The sequence below is a fragment of the Antedon mediterranea genome, chromosome 1 (genome assembly GCF_964355755.1).
Source record: "Antedon mediterranea chromosome 1, ecAntMedi1.1, whole genome shotgun sequence".
NCBI lineage: Eukaryota > Metazoa > Echinodermata > Crinoidea > Comatulida > Antedonidae > Antedon > Antedon mediterranea.
In genome coordinates, this window is record NC_092670.1 from 11,383,344 (window position 1) to 11,407,813 (window position 24,470).

The 24,470-nt window shown below is 35.4% G+C and overlaps 1 protein-coding gene across 1 annotated transcript; it reads right to left on the reverse strand.

Moving 5' to 3' along the window:
• Positions 1–602: 602 nt before the first annotated feature.
• On the reverse strand, positions 603–12,827 carry LOC140056307 (steryl-sulfatase-like). The gene is made up of 2 exons (XM_072101636.1): positions 12,446–12,827; positions 603–2,998 (listed from the first exon to the last, which is right to left on the reverse strand). Exons 1-2 carry the CDS (start codon positions 12,717–12,719, stop codon positions 1,530–1,532), a joined length of 1,743 nt encoding a protein of 580 aa, XP_071957737.1. The 5' UTR covers positions 12,720–12,827; the 3' UTR covers positions 603–1,529.
• Positions 12,828–24,470: the final 11,643 nt, after the last annotated feature.

Below are 24,470 nucleotides of genomic sequence, written 5' to 3' on the forward strand. Positions count from 1 at the left end.
TGCTTTGACTGTTAAAGTTGTTATAGGAGGGAGAAATGAGAATCAGGGTGGAGGGGGATATCTAGAGAAAATAACAGTAAGCCTATGTTTCTACAATGGTACAGCCGATCGGAGCCATGACCCTCTGGGTCTTCAATAATTATTTTACTCCCTAGCATATGGATTTTAACTCATAGAAGAACTTGTATAGCAATGATATGATAAATGACACACGCGTGCTGATAATTAGGCGTGTAAAATTATATCTTGTGGCGATTTTAAAGGAAAGGAGCGACGAGTTGCTAGATTCTTGGTGCTGTATCTCCACATAGGCTTACGAAAAAAATTACCCAGTATCATAGAAACTTTCTGAAATACAGCATATTATATGTATCGCATGTGGTGGCCTGTATCATGAAAGATTAGTTAAAGGGTTATGATCTACAATACTTTTGCAACACATAAGATGCTGTATTACTGAATTTTCCATTATACTGGAAATATCTAGATAACAGTAGCGACAATCGAATGACTCTAGACTACAAGTGCATGTTCACAGAGCAACGAATAGAATATGGCGCAATAAGTAAAACTAAACTGGAAACACATAGAAAGTCGGTGTACGTTCCATTTTATTACCAATACAAAAATACATCCATTTTATGCATAGAAATCAAATTCCATAAAATAATACAACCGATTTTATTTTAGAAAAAGTAGTACTTTGTTAATACCAAAATCACATCAAGCATAAGATTGGTGTCCACATAGGAAGATGCAAAGATGATGACGTTAGCAGCAACACATTTGGCCAATCAAGAACGATAGATTATTGGAACTGTCACTCGTGATCGGTCAATTCCTTTGCGTTGTGCTTACGTAAATGAGCTGCGTCCTAGTGGGAACCAAGCTTTAGTACTAAATATCGCGCACCACTTTTTATTATTCAAATACCCTCATTTTTCCTTTTTAAATTAATTATTTAATTTTTAAACAGTTAACAGTTAAATAAATTGTGTTAAGCAGTAAAGACCAATATAAAAGGGGAGAACTTCATTCCTTGAAAAGAAGCCCACACAACCATAGTACTAAATAAGAGATAGCTCATGGGCTTCTATCCGAGGTTTTACGGTAATCATTGCATCAACACAACGCCGTTGAATTACCATTTAAACTTCGTTTAATAAAAGAACATATTATTTGTTACAATATATCTATATATGACAAACATTGATAATAAAATGCAAGCAATATAAAAATACATCACTATTCTATAACACTGTACAATTAATACTGTTATGCAAAATATTTATATAGAAATATTGTAAGAAAGAAAATGCAATACACATGACGTCATGTGTTCTGAATGTTAATTCGGTTGTCTTTGCAAAGACTTGTAAATAATAGAAATAGATTTGTGACGTATGTATTTATGCCATTACGTAATACAGAAAAAGGCTAGATGTCGTGTGTATTGCTTCTTCTTCCTCGAGGTAAATATCTTAATAACGCCATCCATGCGCGTCGCGTACTGTTGTTGTTATGTGTATTTAAAGACCAAGTTTAGCATAGTTCCCAGGATTTGGTTTAGCAGAGCAGAAAGGAAAATTATGGCAAGGATACCACCAAGGTACAAACATCTTTTCCATTTCTGTAATATAATTCTGATTAAGACCTTGCATGTGAAAGTGGACCGCAGTACGGATTTCATCAAGAACCTCTTGATGTTTATCCAGGGGAAGTGGTGATGATTCTCCGGGGTCAAGGGACATGTCAAAGAGCAACGGTTCTGATCGGAAGTTACGATTACACCCAACATGTATGGTCTCATCTACGAAAATTGCCTTATAGTTCTTGTAAGTCACGGCTGCTGGATGGTCGGGGTCACACCAGTGAAAGAGGAAGAGATGCTGTGTCGGTGTTTTGACGTCTGACACAAATGGCAGCAGACTCTGACCATCAATGATGCGATCTGCAACTGGACGATTCATGACATCAAGAACAGTTGGGTAAAAATCCATAATCGACGTTACGGCGTCGACCTCTGACCCAGCAGGAATCTTCCCAGGCCATCGAATCAAACCTGGTACGCGGATTCCTCCCTCCCAATTTGTGGACTTAAATCCCTTTAATCTTACACGCTCTCCTCTACTGTTTTTAACCTCTCCAGCTGAACCTCCTTGGTCGACCGGAACGTGTGCCATTGTGTGAGGCTCATATGTAGAAAGTGGTCCATTATCAGACGTCAGCATAACCAACAGATTACTATCTAGTTTATTTCGCTTCAATTCTGCCATTACTTTACCGATGCTCCAGTCCATCTCTCTCAGAGCGTCTGAATACAAACCAAGGCCTCCAGTGTCTTTGAAACTTTGTGATGCAAATATTGTGGTGTGCATCTGGTTGTAAGACATCATTAAAAAGAAAGGCTTTGATCGCTCTTTACCTCTTTCTTCGAGGTAATCGACGGCTTCTCGCGTGTATTCTAGAGTGAGGTTGTCTGTGTAGTACGGTTGCTGTATAATCTCATCATTTCTGTATAATATACAACTTTTAGGATTCAACAGTGAAAAGTGTATCATATAAAGAAAGTACAGTATATAAAATACAACTAACCCTTTGGTTAACATAACCACACCGTTCAATTCAATAAATCCAAGCAGTTTTAGAACTGGTATTAATAACGCCATCGTCATTAAAATACTAGTATGTTCAAATAATGGATACAAGAAATTCTGTAGTGTCCATTGACCCTTGTACGTGTTACTACATGAATATGCGTGAGTTAGTGGTGTACCGACCCAGTAGTCGAAGCCATGTCTCATGGGCAAGTACTTTCCACCAGGTCCGTTTCCTATATGCCACTTTCCTAAAAGTCGTGTGTCGTAGCCTTTCTCTTTAAACACCTCTGCCATAGTGAGTTCGTCATGCTGAAGACCTCCATTCGTTGCAGAGCTAACAAACACTTGCCACTGCATTAGACGTCCTTTTAAGATGCCCGTTCGTGGAGGAAGTCTTCCTAGAAGATACAAAAGAGCAAGTGGATTTTTAGGACTACATTGTCTGATAGTTATGTGTTGGTATAGGCCTATTATTCATACGTGTGAACGAAATATATATAGGGAAATTAAAAGATGCCCCAACTCAAACGGCACAAATCGGTACTGTGGTTTAGGAGGAGATTAAGTAAAATGTCTGGTTATAGTGCTTTTAATAGATGGTTACGTAATGTATAACAGTATAAGATACGTTGTAAGCTTGTATCTGGTAGTATAAGTGTAGGATGCACGCACATGAATCAGGCCATCGTTGTTGTAAACAAATAATTTAAATTATTATATTATACTTGTACGTGAATACACGGGTGAATAGCAAACAATTATCTGGACATTGGCAGAGAGACAACGGATCATCTGTCATATACTTTTCATAGGGTAAGCAATATGCCTAGAATTATATGCCAACACCACAATTTAACCAAATTCACACCAACCGTCTTACATTTATAGGCATATCGGAAACATTATGAAAGCTTAACCAAACAATAGAGGGCGGACGCTATATAATTTTAATTAAAGTTAGAGAGAGAGTGCTATCAAAACCTATTTGGACGTACTAATAATAGTATGCGCTTGTCTTGATTTTCCTTCCTGTTATGATAATGAGTAAAAACCCAAAAAAAAGTATTTTACTATAGTCTGCTACCATGTCATTATTATTGATTGATTGACAACCGATGTTATGACAATAATATGACAGCAACGCCTGTCAAGGGAGTGATTATTGATTGACTGCAATGATTGCTTGTCTGCTAATGGTTATATCGGCGCTCGAGACGTTCAACACAAAAATAATGGTATGTTGCACGATAGGCCTACTATACGCTATAGCAACTTATTTTTAATAAAATATGGTAGATCTAAATACAGATGTTTTATATCAGTTAAGACTTCTGTAGTTGCATCTTATTGTATAAACTAATTTATAGAACGTAGGCCTACACGCGAATTAATCTGTATTAATTTGTTTGATACTTTGTGATAAAAAAAAAACGAACGAACATTCGAGAACAACGCTCATGTACTAGCCGATTCTAAATTTGTTCAGTATTAATAAAAGAGGTATTCCATGATACAGCATCACATGTCATACACATTTTATACCGTATTACAGAATTTGCCTATAACACTGGACATATTGTAGAGATACCGCATTGAAATTCAGGCGTATATCCAGAACTTCTACTAAGCTTCTGTTAGAAGTACATACTAAGATCATACAATACATCATACAATTTACTCTTCAATGTCTCGCCCACTAAAACATGTAATCCAAGCGGTAGAATAAGCTTTATTCCCTCTGGTATCACGCAGCATAATACTCATATTCACATTTATTTCGAAGCTAGAAGTGTAAAAGACTTGCCCCACGACAATATCTTAACAGAAGACTGAGAAGAAACTTGAAGGCCTATGATGTTTTTTTTAATAATGTATAGCCTTGTGTAATGTTAGTACGGATGTAAGTTTTTATGCTTGGTTCCACTTGAACGCAACGCAGGGATGTAAAACGCAATGTAAAGCTTGGTTCCCACTAGAACCCACCTCAAGCGAATTGACCAATCACAAGGAACGCCTCACAGTGATCCATCGTTTGGATTGTCAATTTGCTTACGTTGCGGCTTACGCCCTTGCGTTGGGTGATAGTGGGAACCAAGCTTTAGTAATTTGACAAACCACAACGCGATGGATCAAACGAAAACCAACTTGCGCTGTGCATACATCGTTGCGTTGCGTCCAAGGAAACCAAACTAGTTTAATCTATAGCGGCAACAGATAGTCGAATTTGACACTTAGACAGATCACATCGCCTGCACAGTGAATGGACACAGCATGCATTCCCAATGTGAATGGAGAGCGATACTATATCAACAACCAAAGCACGGATATTCATTCCTAGCTGTATAAACATAAATACCGAAGTAGCTACATTTTATGTACACCAACATAGTAATTAACAGTTAAGCATGGTTCCCACTAGAACGCAACGCAGCGCGGCGTATCAACGCAAAATGATATTAAAGCTTGGATCCCACTAGACGCAACGCAAGCGAGTTGACCAATGACAAGCGACAGTTTGATTAATCCATCGCATCGCTAATTAATCCCTTACACTGCGTTACATCGCTGTGTTGTGTCTCTAAGTGGGAACCATAAGAATCACAAGTGGAAGCCGACGACGCAACAGTGCTGCAAACATCGCAGGTTTGATTTCACGCAGGCGGGGCAAACACAATTATTAGAAGGCCATTTGCTATGTTGCGTAGATTGCGTTACGTTGCGTCGCAAGTGGGAACTACGCTTTACAGTAAGAGAAAAAAGAACGACCGCCTTTGTTAATAAGCATCGACGGTACCTCAGTACGAAATAATGCAGAATTTGGAATCTATGCTCTTCTATCAGATTAGATTATTTTGCAGTCACGTACTCCTCCGCGGAGAAAACCCAAAGATAAGCGCCGGATCGATTAAATATAGACTCTAAAACAGGAAGTAAGCGCAACGCAAGCAATTTCATTATTATGGTGACGCAATGAATCATCCATCAACTCACTTAAATTGTGTTCCAAATCATAGTATAAGCCAACGCCGTGTCATGGTTATACAACAAAATGTCAATGGCGTGGTGTAAAGTGACATTGATGGTGTTCACACGCAAAGGCGTACTACGCCAGCCTTAGCTAAGCCTGCATTCACACCTTCTCCCTTTCACGGAATGGAAGTGTAGTGAAACTGATAAATTTGCTAAAAATATTTAAAAATCAGTACACGTGATTACAATGGTCTAAAAAAACTGAGTGCGAGCACGTAATACCCTAGGCTTACCGGTGACGACCAAACTTAAAACAAACGCTACTGGTTTCCTAGGTTCAACCTGGGTTTAATAGCCTGTATTACCAGCTATAACAATTCTGTCTTGCATAAGCTCAAATTTAATGGGATAATTGGGAATAGGGAACCAAGGGTATTTTAAAATCAATTATAAATTTAACCACGTAAACTCACCCTAAGTTTTAAAGTACAAACGGTTTAAGTAACATTATATATCAATAATCGCGTTAACAGGTTTAAAATTCAATTAAAAAAATGCTTTGCACGACCTGAACTTTATCGATTACTCGGGTTTACGCTCACTGTTGTCCCCTGGGACGAATAGACTAACTGCCTACTTTTCATATTGTTCTAAAGCTATTAATAACTATCTTCTAATATGCATTGACTTTAGTAAACATTCACCATAAAGTTGTTAAAAACTATACATTTGATTCGGATCGACTGAATATATAAAATATGTAACTTTGCATATAAAGGTACACTTGAATGAAGCAATCTTAGTAGAAAGTCTACGGCCCTACAATCGTTTAAACATAAACTTCATTAGAATTTTAATACAATATATGTATATTTTGTACATTGTTGAAATTGTTTTTTTAAATATTTTTATGTGCACAGTCCCCCCCCCCCCCCTCCCCAAGGAATAACAACCATCTGGTCCTCCGTGGTTAAATAAAGTTGAATCCAATTGAATTGTAAGTAATTCTGTGTGACGTATTGATGGAGATAAAAGCGATTGTGAAAGAAGAGCCAAATTATTTAGAAGAAGAGCCAGTCTACTTGAAATGTGGTTAGGCCTATCCATAAAAAAAAACAAGGGAAATAATATATGTATCCAATTTTCTTTTGGAAAGAAACTTGTATTGAAACAAGTGCAAATTAATCCAGTAGTGTTTTGTTTGGTTACACATAATGTGTGCATAGCTGGCTTGATTTTTAAGATTGATTTGAAGCCCTAAGCCCGGTCTAAGTTCATATACCACATCAATACAAGCCTCAAAGCCTTCGATAACGCCGAGATGATTTCATAGAATGTGCATCGATAACATCCATACCTAGATTGAGAGCCTAGGGGGACAGTAACTCTTCGATGAAAACATTTTGGATTGTAAAGGTTTCGCAAACTGTTATTGTTAGACTTCTTGGAAGGCTTAATAGATGACATTTTCTCCCGTATTTTAGAGGTTATATAAAGGAGAATACCGTATTTGTTCAATTGTGCGTGATGTCTGTTTTAAACGGTATGAAAACTTAGCGTACTACTCAGTTGACTAAAAATAGCTTCATGTATGCCCAACTCATATAACTAGTACGGAAACTTAGCGTACCGCTCTTTTTCGTATACATTTCTTTAGAAAACGCAGTATATGATGCCTCTTTATGGCTTCCGATATCACGATGGGCACAATGACGTTAATGATGATAGTCAGATGACCAAATAACCATTATGATAAAACGGTGACGACATTATGTTAATGATGAGAATTATGATAAGAAATACTGAAATATCATAGAAAAGAAATAACCACCCACCAGACCTTTTCCTGAAGTGCCCTGAGGGGAGCAGCAGCAAAAGTGCTAGTAAAGTAGGTCTAACTCATGCACGACAATTTATGGTTAGCCGTACTCAGCCAGCAGGCACATTATTATAGGCTAGGCCTAATTCTAGCATTTTCTTTAGTTACGCTAGCACTTGCCTTTTTTTTTTGGTGGGAAAAAAGTCCTATACAGGCTTACTAATCATATCGCATTTATCATCCTCTATCAACATAGTAATTTAATTACAAATTTGGGAAGTAATAAAAGCAAAGTCTATTTCAAATTAAATTCTCATGATAACTGTAAACATCTGCAATATGCATAAGTTACAACGTTTATAGATCTTAAATCATGATAAAGTATTAATTTGTAACTTTAATTGAATTTATGGGGGTAAATTTATTGCCTTAAATAATGGCCTTGCATATTAATACGTCACGGCCTTGAATGTTATTTGTGTACACATTTTTTGTTGAACTGAGCAACATTGGGTTCACACGCAATGTTTAAAGAAAGATTTAAACAATTTTATGACAATACAATAATGACAATTTTCTACTAGAAAAACAATCTGCCGCAACGCAACGTATGCCTACTGTACCGACGCAACGTAAGAACATACGCTTCGTATCCCCTTCTAATGCTTGATTCCCACTAGAGACGCAACACAACCACGTAGCACAACGTAAGAGATTTGAGCAATCACAAGCGATGGATTTATTCGACTGTCGCTTGTCATTGGTCAACTCTTTTGCGTTGCGTCTACGTGTTTGCATTGCGTCCCAGTCGAAAGCAAAGGAGCGAAGGATTAAAAGAATTTGTTGCGTCGGTCTAGTGGGAACAAAGCTTACGCCACTTTGTGTCGATATGTTGCGTCGGTCTAGTGGGAACCAAGCTCCGTCCCTTTGTGTCGATATGTTGCGTCGGTCTAGTGGGAACCAAGCTCCGCCACTTTGTGTCGATATGTTGCGTCGGTCTAGTGGCAACCAAGCTCCGCCACTTTCGGTCGATATGTTGCCTTGGTCCAATGAGAAGCAAGATTACGCCACATTGTGTCGATGTGTTGCGTCCTGGTGTGAACCAAGCTTTAGCTTTGTCCAACATATTTACACACAGCACACAAGCGTTGATCCCATTAGTACAGCAAACACTATACTGTTTACCTCAGTGTTAAAGGGTACCTCCGCGACCTGAAAGTATTTCTTGTAAGATATTATTAACGTTTTATTATTGACGTTTGACGAATTCAACTTTCATTTTTAAAAAGTGGTAAAACAAGGTGGAAACATTCAAAAGCATTATAGAGTGATGCCATTAGTATATACTCTCTTAGATATGTCCTTAAACCAAAAGACAAATATAACATACAAAATAAAACGAGACATATTTGACGAATGGGTTGATTATGTACAATTACGATCACCGAGGGAATACATGAATGTTGTAAGAAAACACGAGTTTATTTAATATCACGTGATCCGCCGTAAATGTATTTTTGCAACCATTACATTAGGCAGAAATTATGAGGCAGGTTAGTGTGTAAAGATTTATTATAAGCAGAAATAATTATGGAAATCATGAATGAATTGTTCTAAAGGTTACGTAAGAATAATTGGATCTCAAAAGTGGTTCACATACGCTCAAAGGCCACGATCCATATATATCAACCTTTTAGAATTGTTCTTCCTAGTTACCCAATTCATGTACGACACTATTATAGGCCACTTGAGACAATAATTGTCTCCTGACTACAACCTTTCTAATGTTAAAGACAAGAGTTCGAACTCCGTCGACTTGTTCTTTTTTTTTTTTTTTCTTCAATATTTATTCGAGGGTTAGGTTCAGTTAATAGGTGTTGGAGTTGAACAGTGACGAACAGTGACATTCGTGTGTTGTGGATGGGCCTGTTTACTCTCGCTTGACATGAAACAGCCGCAGTTTGTCTCAGATAGTGTACCATACGATAATCACCTGCTCGCTTGTGGTTATGCCTTGTTTTTTTTCTTGTAATTTTAGCCTTAAAAAGCAGCTGGTGGCTTTATTCATATAGAAGACAGTCAAATAGGCCCATTTGTCTAGATATTCCAGGCTGGTGATGAATGATCTAGACTAGAGAGATAGTTGATCAAGACTCGCGGAGAAAATATCCTCCAAACGTTTACTATACGCAAGGCAAACGAATATTCAACATTTATATGTGTTTGAAATTCAGCCAAAGAAAGAACGCGCCAACCGCCATATGAGAGATAATTAAGAAGGGTATTCTTTATACCATCATCAATACCTGGTGCCAAATGTAACCTTCCATGATACATGGGATTTCACCGAATTTGCCAATAATACTGAAGAAAAATTACAGATACAGCACTGAGGATCATGAATATCTGAACTAGAAATCATCCAGTGTCAGTCTATAATCATTTTACTTTTGTACTAATCTAATAGTGTAAACCTTGCCAGTGATATAAAAAAAAAATTTCGAATATGAAATGGGTCGCTATCCAATTACCACATGCATAAAACTTGAAAAATGTTTTATAGTCGGACAGAAACCAAATGGCAACATTGGCATATTGATGCATACAGCATCAACAACATGTATACCTCTAGGCCTCCTCTACATACTTCTCTCCAGCGTCATCTTCCGATTTCCCAGGGTAGCTATAATCTAATTATGGTTATCCTGAACGTTATGCCCCTAGTTTGAACTCCCTTTGATGGAGAAACAATTCAACCAGTCTTTGCATCAAAATATTATACATACATATACGATACGGTATTGCAAGCAAAAAAGATTTGTTGGAAAAGTTAACGGACTTTTATCTGGTGTTATTAAATAAATATTCAACTTTGTTGAGGACAAAAGGTGATAAGATATACTTTTAAAACTAATCAAAACAAAAAAAAATAAATTTTGTTAAAGATTGTCCCCTTTATGGGGGACATCATTATAGTTATATTACTTGGACCAACATTTTCTGATAAAAAAACAAACTGTAATTTAAAGCAGCGAATAGTCAAATTGTCTGTCTGAAAATGAGGGTTTGGTTACCTTAAACCGCTTTATGTTGTCTTTTTATAATTGAAAAACCTTTTAGGCAAAATATGATTAATCTTCTTTTTCATATTTTTTGGAGACAATAATAATAATATTAATATATTACCGCATAATCCAATCACACTTCGTAAGGCTTAAACATTTAAAATGTGCTCTTGAATTAAAGATGTCAAAATCGGATATTATATAAATGGAAGCGGCAAAAAATGGCCTTTCACCCAGTAAACTTTCGCCTGCTCTTGCCCCATACTGTCTCACGTCCGATTTTAGATGCGAGTTCAATAACATAGGTCTGTATCCTGCTGATAGTAAATTTGATAAAATTTAGTTGCTTTGGGCATTTTTACAATCGGCTGCTGCAAACACTTATCTGCGCATGCACATAATATGCATTCGTGCCGTGTGGAATTGATCATCCTTTGAAACATGCTGTCTGATGTGCCAGGTTATCACCACATCAGCGCAATTAACGCTCGCGTAGAAATCACAACGTGCGCGCATGTGTAAATCATGATGTGCGCGCATGTGTGAATCATAATGTGCACGCATGTGTGAATCATAATGTGCACGCATTTGTAAATCATGATGTGCGCGCATGTGTAAATCATGATGTGCGCGCATGTGTAAATCATGATGTGTGCGCATGTGTAAATCCTGATGTGCGCGCAAGTTTTAACATTGAACGATTCAGGCTTAGTTGCTTACACGAGTTTTAGCGATAACAAATGGTCCGTTCTAGTTTAGTTATTTACCCGGGTAAGTTGGTTGCGTGGTTAGTAGGAACCAACTTATTCGGGTACGTAGCTAAGCCCAAACTGTGCCAATAAAACCTATGCCTACTACTAATTATAGACCTAACGATTATCCAGTCATTATAATGGTAATAAATCACAGATAATAATAGGCCTCTATGCATTAGCAACTCAACAGCTATGCGGCATATGATTTACAACTAGGTCTGTTAATTTCAGAATGGCAACCATTGATAGTGGAGTCTCCTAATAAAGACCCATCCTTGTATGGGACGACGAGAAGGGCCAATTGAGTTTCTTTTGAAGACATAGTATTTACAGAAAATCGTGATGGGTTCACAATGTGAATATCTGTTGTCTATCAACTAATTTATCAAATATGTTTGTTATCATATTCCATGGGGGAAAAACTAATTCAAGCGGATGTCTAAACAGCCAATGCGGCCAACGGATTAAAATGAAATCGAGATGGAACAGATTTAAAACAAAAATGGAAACAATTGTAGTTATATCTTCATTCTCGGAAAAAACATACCACGTAATAAATGTTATTTCATTTTCCTAGATAGAAATCTATAGTCAAGAGACACCAAGAAAGGAGTACAAGTTGTGAAAACATTACCGAACATTAAAACATTCATGTGTTGTGTCTGTCGATTGTAGAATAACTAGACCCTGGGCATTTGAAACGCTGTGGACAACAGACAACATATTTGTTGGCACAGTTTATAGTGAAATGATAGTGCTGTTTGGTTCAAATGTTGTTTTGACAATTATCCATGCCTTGTTTTATGGTAATTGAAATCTATGTGACGCATGAATGAATTTACAAATGGCTCGATGAATAAAATCAAACTTTACATAGGCCATTGTCTTGATAAAGCTATTCACTTCAGCATAAAAAAAATCATTTATAAAACGACAAAATGTACGGTTAAATTTATAAATATTCAGCATTTATTATAGGCTTATAAAATATTATATTAATAAATAAATAATACAAATAGGACGAAATAAAAATAAAAACACCCCTGGGCATGGGCTTTTTGGTCTTTAAATTGCACTTTTTCAAATTTATTTTTTCTCTCGATCAAATATTGTGAAATATTTTCAGAGGAGTGAAGCACACTTATTAAAAAAGTGGATTCAGAGAGAGGGATACAGAGGCCTTCTCTCACTCCCCATCTCCAATATTAACACTCCATGTCAATTATTTTAACTTACCTGTAAGTATAGCGGCTCGGCTAGGCGAACAATATGGATTAGCGTACATCCTATTAAACTTCATGCCTTCCTTCGCAAGCTTGTCGATATTGGGAGTTTTTACACTCTTGTTTCCATAGCAACCTAAATCTCCCAACCCGGTATCGTCCAGAAGAAATAGTACAACATTCGGTGGCCGTTCAGCGTTTTGATTTTCAACTTTAGAAGCTAAAACTGTGGCGACTAAATACATAGTAAAACATACTGCTGTATAGTATCTGACCGTACTAGCCATATTGTTAATATAATAAAGAATTAAACAAAATTGAAGGCCTACTAACAGTGGGTGACTTAGACGAACCGACTGAACTCTTGCACCGTCCAAGTCAAAAAGCAAGTGTAAGATTTTCTAAAACGGTAGGCGCGCCTACATTGCTGACCTGTCACAAAGTGGCGCTATAACGTTTACCGGTTATTGAAACGTTGATATAAAATAATTTAATTAACTAGGTCATACGATCAACCTTCACAATAATCTATTCTTTTACTACCCATAAAAAATAAATAGGCTTCCTATCTAACACCATTTTAATCACAAATTATAATGCTTATCGGTAACGTACTTTTGATAAAAGTATAAATCACCGGTGTATGGAAAGTGCCAGCATGGTTAGGCTGCGGCCATACGGCGAATTATGCATAATTTGTACTTCGCCGCTGTATGCAAATTTCTCCATCAAAAATTGTATGAAGCGCCAGGGTATTAATCACTATTTTTTAGTCTTAATAAAAAATCAAGCAATCCAAAGTACAGTAATACAATAAAATAGTGTCTTTCTACAGCATGTGAACTAAGCGTTTTGCTGGAGTCATTCAGAGAGAAATGGGAAAGCTTGTAGCAACATAAGATCACGTACATTGATAAATTTAGGAAGGGTGAAGAAAGATTGAAAAAAAGAGAAAGAAATGGAGGATGGAAAGAGGGACTAAATTCAAGAAATTGCTGGGGTGGGGAAGGATTTGTGAATAAAAAAAAAACCAAAACCAAAGAAGAATGACATTGTAGGCCTATCTCAAATCCTTCAACCACCCCAGAAATTTCCTAAATTTAGTTCCACCTGTATTTTCCCCTGCTATAACCATCAGCCTACATCCTTCTTACCCCTCGTCCTCGCTCGTAATCATCCTCCCTTCAAAGATGTGTATCTCTCTTAAACGAGCCTTCGTCTTCCACCTTGCTCCTCGTCTTCGGATTGTCCTTCTTACAAAGCATGCATCTGTCCCTGCTAAAACCACCTCACCTTTCTTTCCCCTCCGTCCTCCAAACTAAAGACATGTACCATATGCTCGAGAAAACACGGTACAATACTTCTTGTATACCATAGTATACGGAGAGACATCTCGATAGTGCTTTGCAATCATGGCAATCCCCAGGGTGGTGCTGCACCGCTGTCTTGTTGTCATGTATTTTTGTGCCTGAAAATTGAATAAAATAAAATAAAATAAAAACCCGTAGGCCTAAATTTCACTGCAGACTTATAAGTTGGATTTTTTTCGATAACAATAAGATGAAAAATGGTATGTGAAGATTTTGTTTGAAAGATTTATATATAGGCCTATTATTCGAAATTTTGATTATAAAAATGGCAATATTAAATTCAATATCATTTAATACCGTAAATATCGACAATTTAAACAGAAATAAAAAGCTACAGCTAGAATAATTATAAAAGCAGCTCTGAAATGTGACGACGAAAGAGTTTTGTAATGGCCCAAACTAGTATCATTATGACATAAAAGTTGTAGGCAAGATGAATTTGGCCCATTTATCTTTAATAACTACTCCCACTCGATGATATTTCAGTTCAGCTTATTGTGGGGTTTTTTTTCGGGACAATAACATTATAAAAAATCACATTAAAAAATGTTTCGTGGAAAAGTCAACCTTTGTTTGGAGAAATGATCATAACATGCATCAGCAATACCATAATAGCACCCATAAGCAGTGTCACTAGATACATATTGACTGACTATCGCAAGTCAGTTAGATACAAGATTTCAGAAGCCATCCTTTTACTATTCGAACCCACTTTGTCAAATGGTATTTCCTAGCAGGTGTGATATATGCCCCCTTCAATTATGTTACATTAAAATGGAAGAAAGTGGAGATTGGGGCACGAACGTTTGGAAAGTAAAACAAAAAATAAATAATTTGTTTTTGTTATGAATAGACTTTTAGAGTTATAGAAGTGAAAAAAGAAAAACTTATATCTATAAGTTTATTAAAACAAATATAACATTTATAAAAACAAATGTACTTTTTTATATTTCTAGTTAAAATAATGGGCCTTTACCCCGATCAGTGAACTTACGTCTTCCAATAGTTTTGAACAGTAACTGTCACATGTATCCTATAACCCGTATCCTTACTTGATACAGGGCCACATGTGATACAAATAAGATGCGGTATCATCATTGAGGAGTCCATGGTATTACAAAATATTCGTATATGTAGAGCATTGGGAATCGGGTATTATACAGCCGGTAATAACATTTTACCGATATTAAGTTATTGTCATACCTTTTAAAACTTGTTCTATCTTCTCATTATATTGTATATAATGATTTTGAAGGAAAATCAATTGCGTAGCGTGTCTCATCGTCTTCCCATCCACGAATATGACTTGATTAATATTCGTTGTGTTTTTTTCTAATAGATAGTAAGTTTAATTTTTTTAGTCAGAGCCAAACCTCACTGCTATTTAGCATCGTGTACTGAAATATTGGATTGTCTGAGCAGCAATAGAAGATGATTAAGTTCGTGTATAAAATACGGGTATGATATTAAAAACAAGTTTCAAAATGCTTACATCAATTACTAACTGAATAAAAAACACTCTAAGCAAACAGTCTTAAAATATCATATTTAGTCCATTAGTAGTTTTAATGGCTTTGGTTTTTATTAAGGAATAAAATAAATTGTTTATAGATGCCGTATGTTAAATGTCAATGAGTATCTTCTCGGTGTATGAGATGCACAAGAAAGCAAGAGATTTAAAGGTACAAGCCACATAGCCTATGAATTTCATCAAGCTTAAACTATTCCTGAACGGGATGATCGGGCAAGATATTGGTCGAGATGCGGGGATGGGAAAGAGGGCTAGCTTTAAAAAGACACATCTTATAAACCATAAACTCGTTCTGAATCAAAATTCAAGGTGTTTTATAGGAGCCAGGGTCGGTCGAGTTGTGAGAATGGTACATCTTATACTATTGTCTGAAGACGTTGTCAATGCTCAATCAAGAAATAGTTTCAAGAATAAACTGCACAAACTTGGTCTAGAGCGGGTAACAGGCGAAAACGCCGTCACCCGAAATCTACTATAACCATTTCATTTCTGTACAATATTTTTCACAGCTTCTCTCTACTTGGCTTCTTCTTCTCCCCTACGCGACTTCTTCACCCCTACCCGACTTCTTCACCCCTACCCCACTTCTTCTCCCCTACCTGACTTCTTCATCCCCCTACTCGACTTCTTCACCCCTACCCGGCTTCTTCTCCTCTACCTGACTTCTTCACTCCTACCCGACTTCTTCACCTCTACCCGGCTTCTTCTCCTCTGCCCGATTTCTTTTTCTCCCCTACCCAAATTCTTTACCCCTACCCGGCTTCTTCTCCTCTACCCGATTTCTTCTTCTTCCTTACCCGACTTCTTCACCCCTACCCGACTTTTTCTCCTCTACCCGACTTCTTCACCCTACCTGGCTTCTTCCCCTCTAATCGACTTCTTCACCCCTGCCCGGCTTCTTTTCCGGGCCTACACGGCTACCGCTCATCAACCATAACCGACCGTGAGTACATACCTGAACTTGTATGACGTGAAGCCTCAGCACAATCGTATTAACTATATAGTAATAACTAGATACTAGTATTCCTTATGAGTATTTTAAAAGTAAGGTATAGCTATCACTCAGTTCTGTACTGTATGTTTAATTGTACTTTGATATTAAATTAGGAACGTACTTTTTTGACAGTTCAAATTTTAATAATATTACATATTTATTTGTTAATAAAATAGAGAATATAGCCTAAGGAAGATTTTTTTATTAAATCGACCAAACGCAGACAGATAATGAACGGGTGTCAAGAAAGGGCTTTCACGTTAACAACCCTTTATGGTCATTTTGTGGATCTAAATACCTGCGGCGGCATTTTTTCGACCAGAAAATTTTAAAAAGGGTGGAATGGAGAAAAAAATGTTACAATAATTTGAATTATCACTGTTGCAACGTCGCAAAAATAGGCACCGTGCTTCCGTCGTCCCATTTTTTTGTCTACGTCCTTGCGCTTGGAACCAATATAATAATATTACCAACCAAATGAAATTTTCTTTTTCACCATTTATGAAATAGCCTAATATTTTAAGGTTCGTGTTCAATTATAAAGACACATTACCATAAAGAAATACGCCTTGGCCTTGATAGTCAATAATATGTCACACGAGTGTAATTCCTCTTCTAAGATATATTTTCTTTAGTAGATTGACGTATTGATAAAATGGAAATGTTCGATTTTTTGGAATGACGACGGGTGAGGATGTAATTGCACTCGAGGATAAATTTTTTCTCAGGTAAATAATTTTTTTTCAGTCCCGACTGAAGCTCATAATCGATTTGGCCTACAGAGAATATCGTTAAAGATATATTGTCCCCCTAAAAAATATATTTGTTAATTTTTTTGTTGAATATGTTATTTTAATGTCACATAATAGTTATTCACTCTCACAAAAAATTGGGTGTGAAAAAAATTTATGTACCTGAGAAAAATGTAATTTAAAGCAAAAAATGGTCAAATTGTCTGGAAGACAATGAGTTTTTGGATAAGTTAACTGTTTATTTTGTCTTTTTATAGGTGAAATCATTTTTTTCCCCCGTTTTTTTTCTTATGGAAGTGAACAACTTCATTAAAACTGCAAAATGGCCTATTCAAAGTCCGATTTTAAAAATCTTTATTTTTCATGATTTTGGGGGACAATACATCTTTAAAGAAATGCCTGAGAGCAAATATCACAAAGCAGTATCATATTATAAACTAAATCAAATTCACATACATGTTAAAACAATACGATAAAGCGATACACTTCTTCGGTAACAGATGATATATCTTTCAAAAAATCTTCTTTTTGATAAGTTGATAGCCGACAGAAATTCTTTCCCTTTTTAGATTGAGAGATGTCGCCCTCTATAGTTTGTCAAACTCGCCTTTTTTTTCTCTCTTCAGAATACTAACACCAATAAATTTAAACAACTATGTCAACAATGAAAACTATTCACGTTAATTTTATTTTCTGAAGTTTTAAATTCACAACTTACAAATTAAATAACGCTTGCAATCAAGTTTATCGACAGTACACCATAAATTGTACACTGTGTTCATACAGTTCAAACATTCAACATGGAAGTAAAGTATTTCTTTTAGAACATTACTATAGGCCTACTTTTAACAATAAGAAAGTTGGTGATATAGTGGTTTTTTATTACATTAATTAAACAGTATCGATTGGTTGATAACAACCGATGAATGTATTTGTGATAATGGCATGGTTAATAAGAATAGTTTAAAATAAAGAATATATTTGTCAAATGGTACTGTCTGGTATACTTATGTTGACAATGAAGAATTTCATGAAAGTATGCAAGTACTATAATAGCGGTAATTTTACTTTGATTATAACGAATTAATTATAACGTTGATGAAAATAATGATTGAATAAAAAAGAGCTGGCAATAATAGTGACAATTACAATGCTAGTAATAGTGATACCGTTGATAACATTAGTGAAACTTTTGGTAACGATAGTGATGCTGTTGATAACGATAGTGATTGTGTTGATAACGATAGTGATTGTGTTGATAACGATAGTGATGCTGTTGGTAACGATAGTGATGCTGTTGGTAACGATAGTGATACTGTTGATAACGATAGTGATACTGTTGATAACGACAGTGATGCTGTTGGTAACGATAGTGATGCTGTTGATAACGATAGTGATACTTTTAGTAACGATAGTGATGCTGTTGATAACGATAATGATAATGTTGATAACGATAGTGATAGTGTTGATAACGATAGTGGTGCTGTTGGTAACGATAGTGATGATGTTGATAACGATAGTGATACTTTTAGTAACGATAGTGATGCTGTTGATAACGATAATGATAATGTTGATAACGATAGTGATGCTGTTGATAACGATAGTGATGCTGTTGGTAACGATAGTGATGCTGTTGGTAACGATAGTGATACTGTTGATAACGATAGTGATACTGCTGATAACGACAGTGATGCTGTTGGTAACGATAGTGATGCTGTTGGTAACGATAGTGATGCTGTTGATAACGATAGTGATACTTTTAGTAACGATAGTGATGCTGTTGATAACGATAATGATAGTGTTGATAACGATAGTGGTGCTGTTGGTAACGATAGTGATGCTGGTGATAACGATAGTGATACTTTTAGTAACGATAGTGATGCTGTTGATAACGATAATGATAATGTTGATAACGATAGTGATGCTGTTGATAACGATAGTGATGCTGTTGATAACGATAGTGATTGTCTTGATAACGATAGTGATACTTTTAGTAACGATAGTGATGCTGTTGATAACGATGATAATGTTGATAACGATAGTGATACTGTGATAACGGTGATGTTGATAACGTTAGTGATGCTGTTTATAACGACAGTGATAATGTTGATAATGATATTGTTGATAACAGTGATGTTTTTGATAACGATAGTGATACTGTTTCTAACGATAGTGATGATGTTAATAAGGATAGTGATGATGTTGATAACGACAGTGATACAGTTAATAACGATAGTGATAATGTTGATAACGATAGTGATACTGTTGATAACGACAGTGATGCTGTTGATAATGATAGTGATGCTGTTGATAACGACAGTGATACAGTTAATAACGATAGTGATACTGTTGATAACGACAGTGATACTGTTGATAACGACAGTGATGCTGTTGATAATGATAGTGATGCTGTTGGTAACGATAGTGATAATGTTGATAACGACAGTGATACTGTTGATAACGACAGTGATGCTGTTGATAATGATAGTGATGCTGTTGATAACGATAGTGATACTGTTGATAGTGATACTGTTGTTAACGATAGTGATACTGTTGATAACTATGGTGATGATGTTGATAACAATAGTAATACAGTTTATAACGATAGTGGTGCTGTTTGATAACGATAGTGATGCTGTTGATAACGATAGTGGTGCTGTTGATAACGATAGTGATACTGTTGATAATGATAGTCATACAGTTGATAACGATAGTCATACTGTTGATAACGATAGTGATGGTGTTGATAACGATAGTGATACTGTTGATAACGATAGTGATGGTGTTTATAACGATAGTGATACTGTTGATAACGAAAATCATACTGTTGATAACGACAGTGATGGTGTTGATAACGATAGTGATACTGTTGATAACGATAGTGATGGTGTTTATAACGATAGTGATACTGTTGATAACGAAAATCATACTGTTGATAACGATAGTGATGATGTTGATAACGATAGTGATACTGTTGATAACGATAGTGATGCTGTTGATAACAATAGTATTGTAGTGTTGTTGATAACGACGGTGATGCTGTTGATAATGATATTGATACTGTTGATAACGATAGTGATGGTGTTGATAACGATAGTGATACTGTTGATAACGATAGTGATGCTGTTAATAACGATAGTGATGCTGTTGATAACGATGGTGATACTGTTGATAACGATAGTGATGCTGTTGATAACGATAATTATAGTGTTAATAACAATAGTGGTGCTGTTGATAACGATATTGGTGCTGTTGATAAAGATAGTGATGCTGTTGGTTAGGGAAGTGATGCTGTTGATAACGATAGTGATCCTTTTAATAAAGATAATGATGTTGTTGATAACAGTGATGCTGTAGATAACGACAATGATGCTGTTGATAACGATAATTATACTGTTGATAACGATAATGATAGTCGTACTGTTGATAAATATAACGTTGATAATGATAAGGATAATAATAACGATAGTTGTAATGATGATAGCGTTTGTTACGATGTTGATAATGAGAGTAGTGAAGATAGAATAATACTGATAACTAATGATGAAAGGAAAATGATGGAATATTTCAGAAAATAAATGATGCTTTTAAAGATGATGGAATGTCTTTTGTTATTTTTTTTTGCAATTTCATTTAAGTTTTGGATATTGATATTTGTTTTATGGTGAACAAAATTATGACAAAAAAACGATGTTGTTAAAAAGCTGTTAATAAGATGCTGGAATAATACTGATGAACAATGATGTTGTTTAGAAGATGATGGTATACAATACTGGTGAAAGATGATGATGACAGAATTGATGCTGTTAATATTAATAAGATTATGGTACAGTATTCTGTAATTCTGTTGACCAATGATGAGCAAAAATTACGATGCTGTTAAAGATGATGAAATCATACTGATGAATTACTTCGACAGAAATTACCCTGTTAATAAATGATAATGTAGTGCTGATGATAACTAATGTTGTGAATACGATGATGGATAATATTGATAAATAAATGACGTAGGTTTTCTGATGAAAACATGATGATATAACCGATAAATAATGATGACAGCAAACGATGTTGTTAATAAGATGTTTATTAGATGATGGCATAATGCTAATGAACGATGATAACAGGAAATGATGATGTTAGTAAGATGGAACAATACTGTTGCACAATTGATATTGTTAAATATTAAGATGATGATACAGTATATTGTAATTCTGTTGAAGAAAAATCACGATGCTGTTAATGATGATGAAATAATAGTATATTGAATAACTTCGACAGAAATGATGCTGTTAATAAATTATGGTGTAATTCTGTTGAACAATGACAACAGAAAATTGCGATGTTGATAATATGGATTGGACGATGAATAACAGAAATGAGGCTGTTAATAATGATGCTGTAATTCTATTGAACAATGATGACGATGCAGTTAATAAGATGAATGTACAATACTGTACTGATGAAGAATGATGTTTATCGATATTGTAATAACCACTTACCGTTGTACAACCTTTGTCATGAATTACTTATTATTCAACTCTGTTAACAAATTCAAATAATTATTAAAATTATTATATGGTGAATCAATATTTACATAGATCAGACATTATTGTAAACAAGAGCATGACATACAATCGTCTGACAACAGGTGTGTTAAATATATACATATTGTGTCATTATATTGATTTGAATACTTCAACACAATATTATATTATGTAAAAACACCATTCTATATAGTAACAACCTTATCAGTTAATAATTGAATAATGTGACGGCTTATATCAAATGTACAACACTATTGTTTATACAAATTATCTACAAAGATGACAATATGAGAATACTCAGAACCGATATTGTTTATGTACCGTACGGCGTACACTCTATTGATTTGATGTTTTTGTTTCTTTTCATAATCAAGTGTGAAATAGATTTATAACCGATTTGTATGAAACATTTAAAAACATTCCATACCTTTTCTTTCATTGATTCAATGACTGAAGTAAGATTGAGTGTGATGCTTGGAATAAGACTTACAATACTTAGACATAAATGTTCATACACATAGAAGAGATAGACACATTACAATTAATAATACTTATAATACTTAAGAATATAATTGAAAATGTGTTGTTCTGTTATTGTTCAATTAGTTATGTAATTATTATGCTTCATACACAAAGCCTCTAAGTGTTAACAGTATTACCTCAGTCATTTTGTGGATCAAACACGTAATGGAAACATACTCCCAATGCAGCTTTACCAGGTAACCTGGTGGAAAACGTAAGTAAAGTATCTTGCCTAAGGATATAAGCAACCAAACGAGTGTTTGACTGAAATACAACGTCCAAAAACTGCCCTAAAGCTCTGTCTACTATACATATGGACACGATGACGTCATGTAATATTTTGGCACATCACACATGGTTTACTATTTATGCTTTCTGACTGAAATAAGGCTTTTGAAAAGAGGAAATGTACTGTACTCCTTTTAAAAGCTTTATTTCAAAGGTTTTCTGCAAGTCAGTTTCTATTCTAGATGACTTGCAACAGTCTGTTAGACTCAATCTAGTGACAGCTGCAGATTCAGGTGCAAGCCAGCTGTTGAATGGTTATTAGTGCTTTCGACCGTCCGAGATCGGCTGATGAGGCCTAACTATTGCCAAGAGACATGCATATCGTCTTATCGTCTGTCATGAATACAATTTGTGTAGGCCTACAATCTTAAGATATTGTATTTTGATAAGTGGACGTGCCATAACGTACCATTATTATTGTCATAACTAACTGTCTGCAACGATTAACATTTTTATACTATAAATTTTACGGACATTAGAGAATAGAACAAAATTATTAGACCTATCAAATTTCAAATAAAATGATTATAATTTTTATCTCATACAGACCTAAAACGGACCTTAATATCATAACCGTATGTTGTCAATAGTTTGAAATAATAACGTTTTTTTTTTAAATTTCAGTGCACTTGATAGAAACGAGTTCACACATCTATTAAACGCGTTTATATCCTTGATAAAAACGAGTCGAGTTCACACATCTATTAAACGCGTTTATACCCGCTATATTACAATGAAAAGGAATGTATAGCTCTATTCTTTCTGTGTTTCTTTTCTATTGAATTTCGATTACGAAATAGAAACACACACCTTATACGCTCGATAGAAATGCGTCTAATTACCTCAAGTGGGATCTATGATCAACTCGGTCGTTTGAATCACAAGTTAGTCTGTGCTTGAAGCAAACAGGGTTAATTTAATCTATTGGGAACCATTTAATCACGCTCATTACATGCTATATTGCGGTTAATTTGCTCTGTGGGCAAGCGTTTTATATATAAATAAATATATAATATTTTTAGCTATCTCTGTGTATGTTTTCAGACATTTTCTTCAACCTAATGCGTGTTTCAAGCGTTGTTATACATTGAATTTGAATAACAGCGAATCAGTCGGCCGTGTGGAACATAATTAGACGCATATACACGATGTTTTATTGACTTATTCAATGTAAAATTTAATTGGATATGTTTTATGGGGTTTAAAAAGTCATAATCTTTCAAGTTAATTTTGAAATTATTACTAAAATTGGTCAACAATAATGTAAGCATCTCAATGTACGCATGAAAGGTAAGACGTTTTTAAACGAAGAGATGATGAAACCTCTGTAAACCAAAGTGCATATTTAAGCTTGGGTTCCCACGCAAGTACGTGGCGCAACGTATGATTATTCGAACTGTCGCGTGTTGTGATTGGTCAACTCGCTTGCGCTGCGGCTTACGGTCTTGCGTTGCGTCCTAGTGAAACCAATTAATAGTTTTCTTACACTTCATTTTACATTACCGTGACAAACTAGAGTGTGTGAGTGTAAATGCGTACTTGTACATAATCACGCACACATTTCGTACATTGTGTTACATTGTGATTACAACGTGTGAATCGGGCTTTACAACAAGCTAATGGAAATGAGTGACGTTTTACGCACTTTACATTTCTCTCAACCTTAGATTGACCGTTGCCAGCTTATATCGGCTGTAAATCTATCCCGATAATGTCCATCTCACTCTCTGAGGAATATTATGTAGGCCTGTGTGCGAATTTACTGTATGTTAATGAAAGTTTAATGCAACCTACGCCATGGTATTTTATACCGCCTGCAATATAAAATTTAGCGTGGCAAATTGTGATGTGAACAGCTGCGCGCGTGACGTCATTTTGAGAGTGGATACTTTATTAAGTATTCACGTCGTTTTTTACAGAAGTAATATAAGTTATATTAAGAATACAGAAAATAGATATATGTTATCTTGTTTGATTGAACTACTATACCCACTGACATTTACGTACACTTACTACAATTATTATACTATAAAGTCC

Coding starts and splice junctions, on each gene's coding strand:
- LOC140056307 (XM_072101636.1), bottom strand. CDS start 12,719: ATGGCTAGTACGGTCAGATACTATACAGCAGTATGTTTTACTATGTAT. Junction 2,999..12,445: donor CCGAGCCGCTATACTTACAG/GTAAGTTAAAAT, acceptor TGTATCTTCTAG/GAAGACTTCCTCCACGAACG.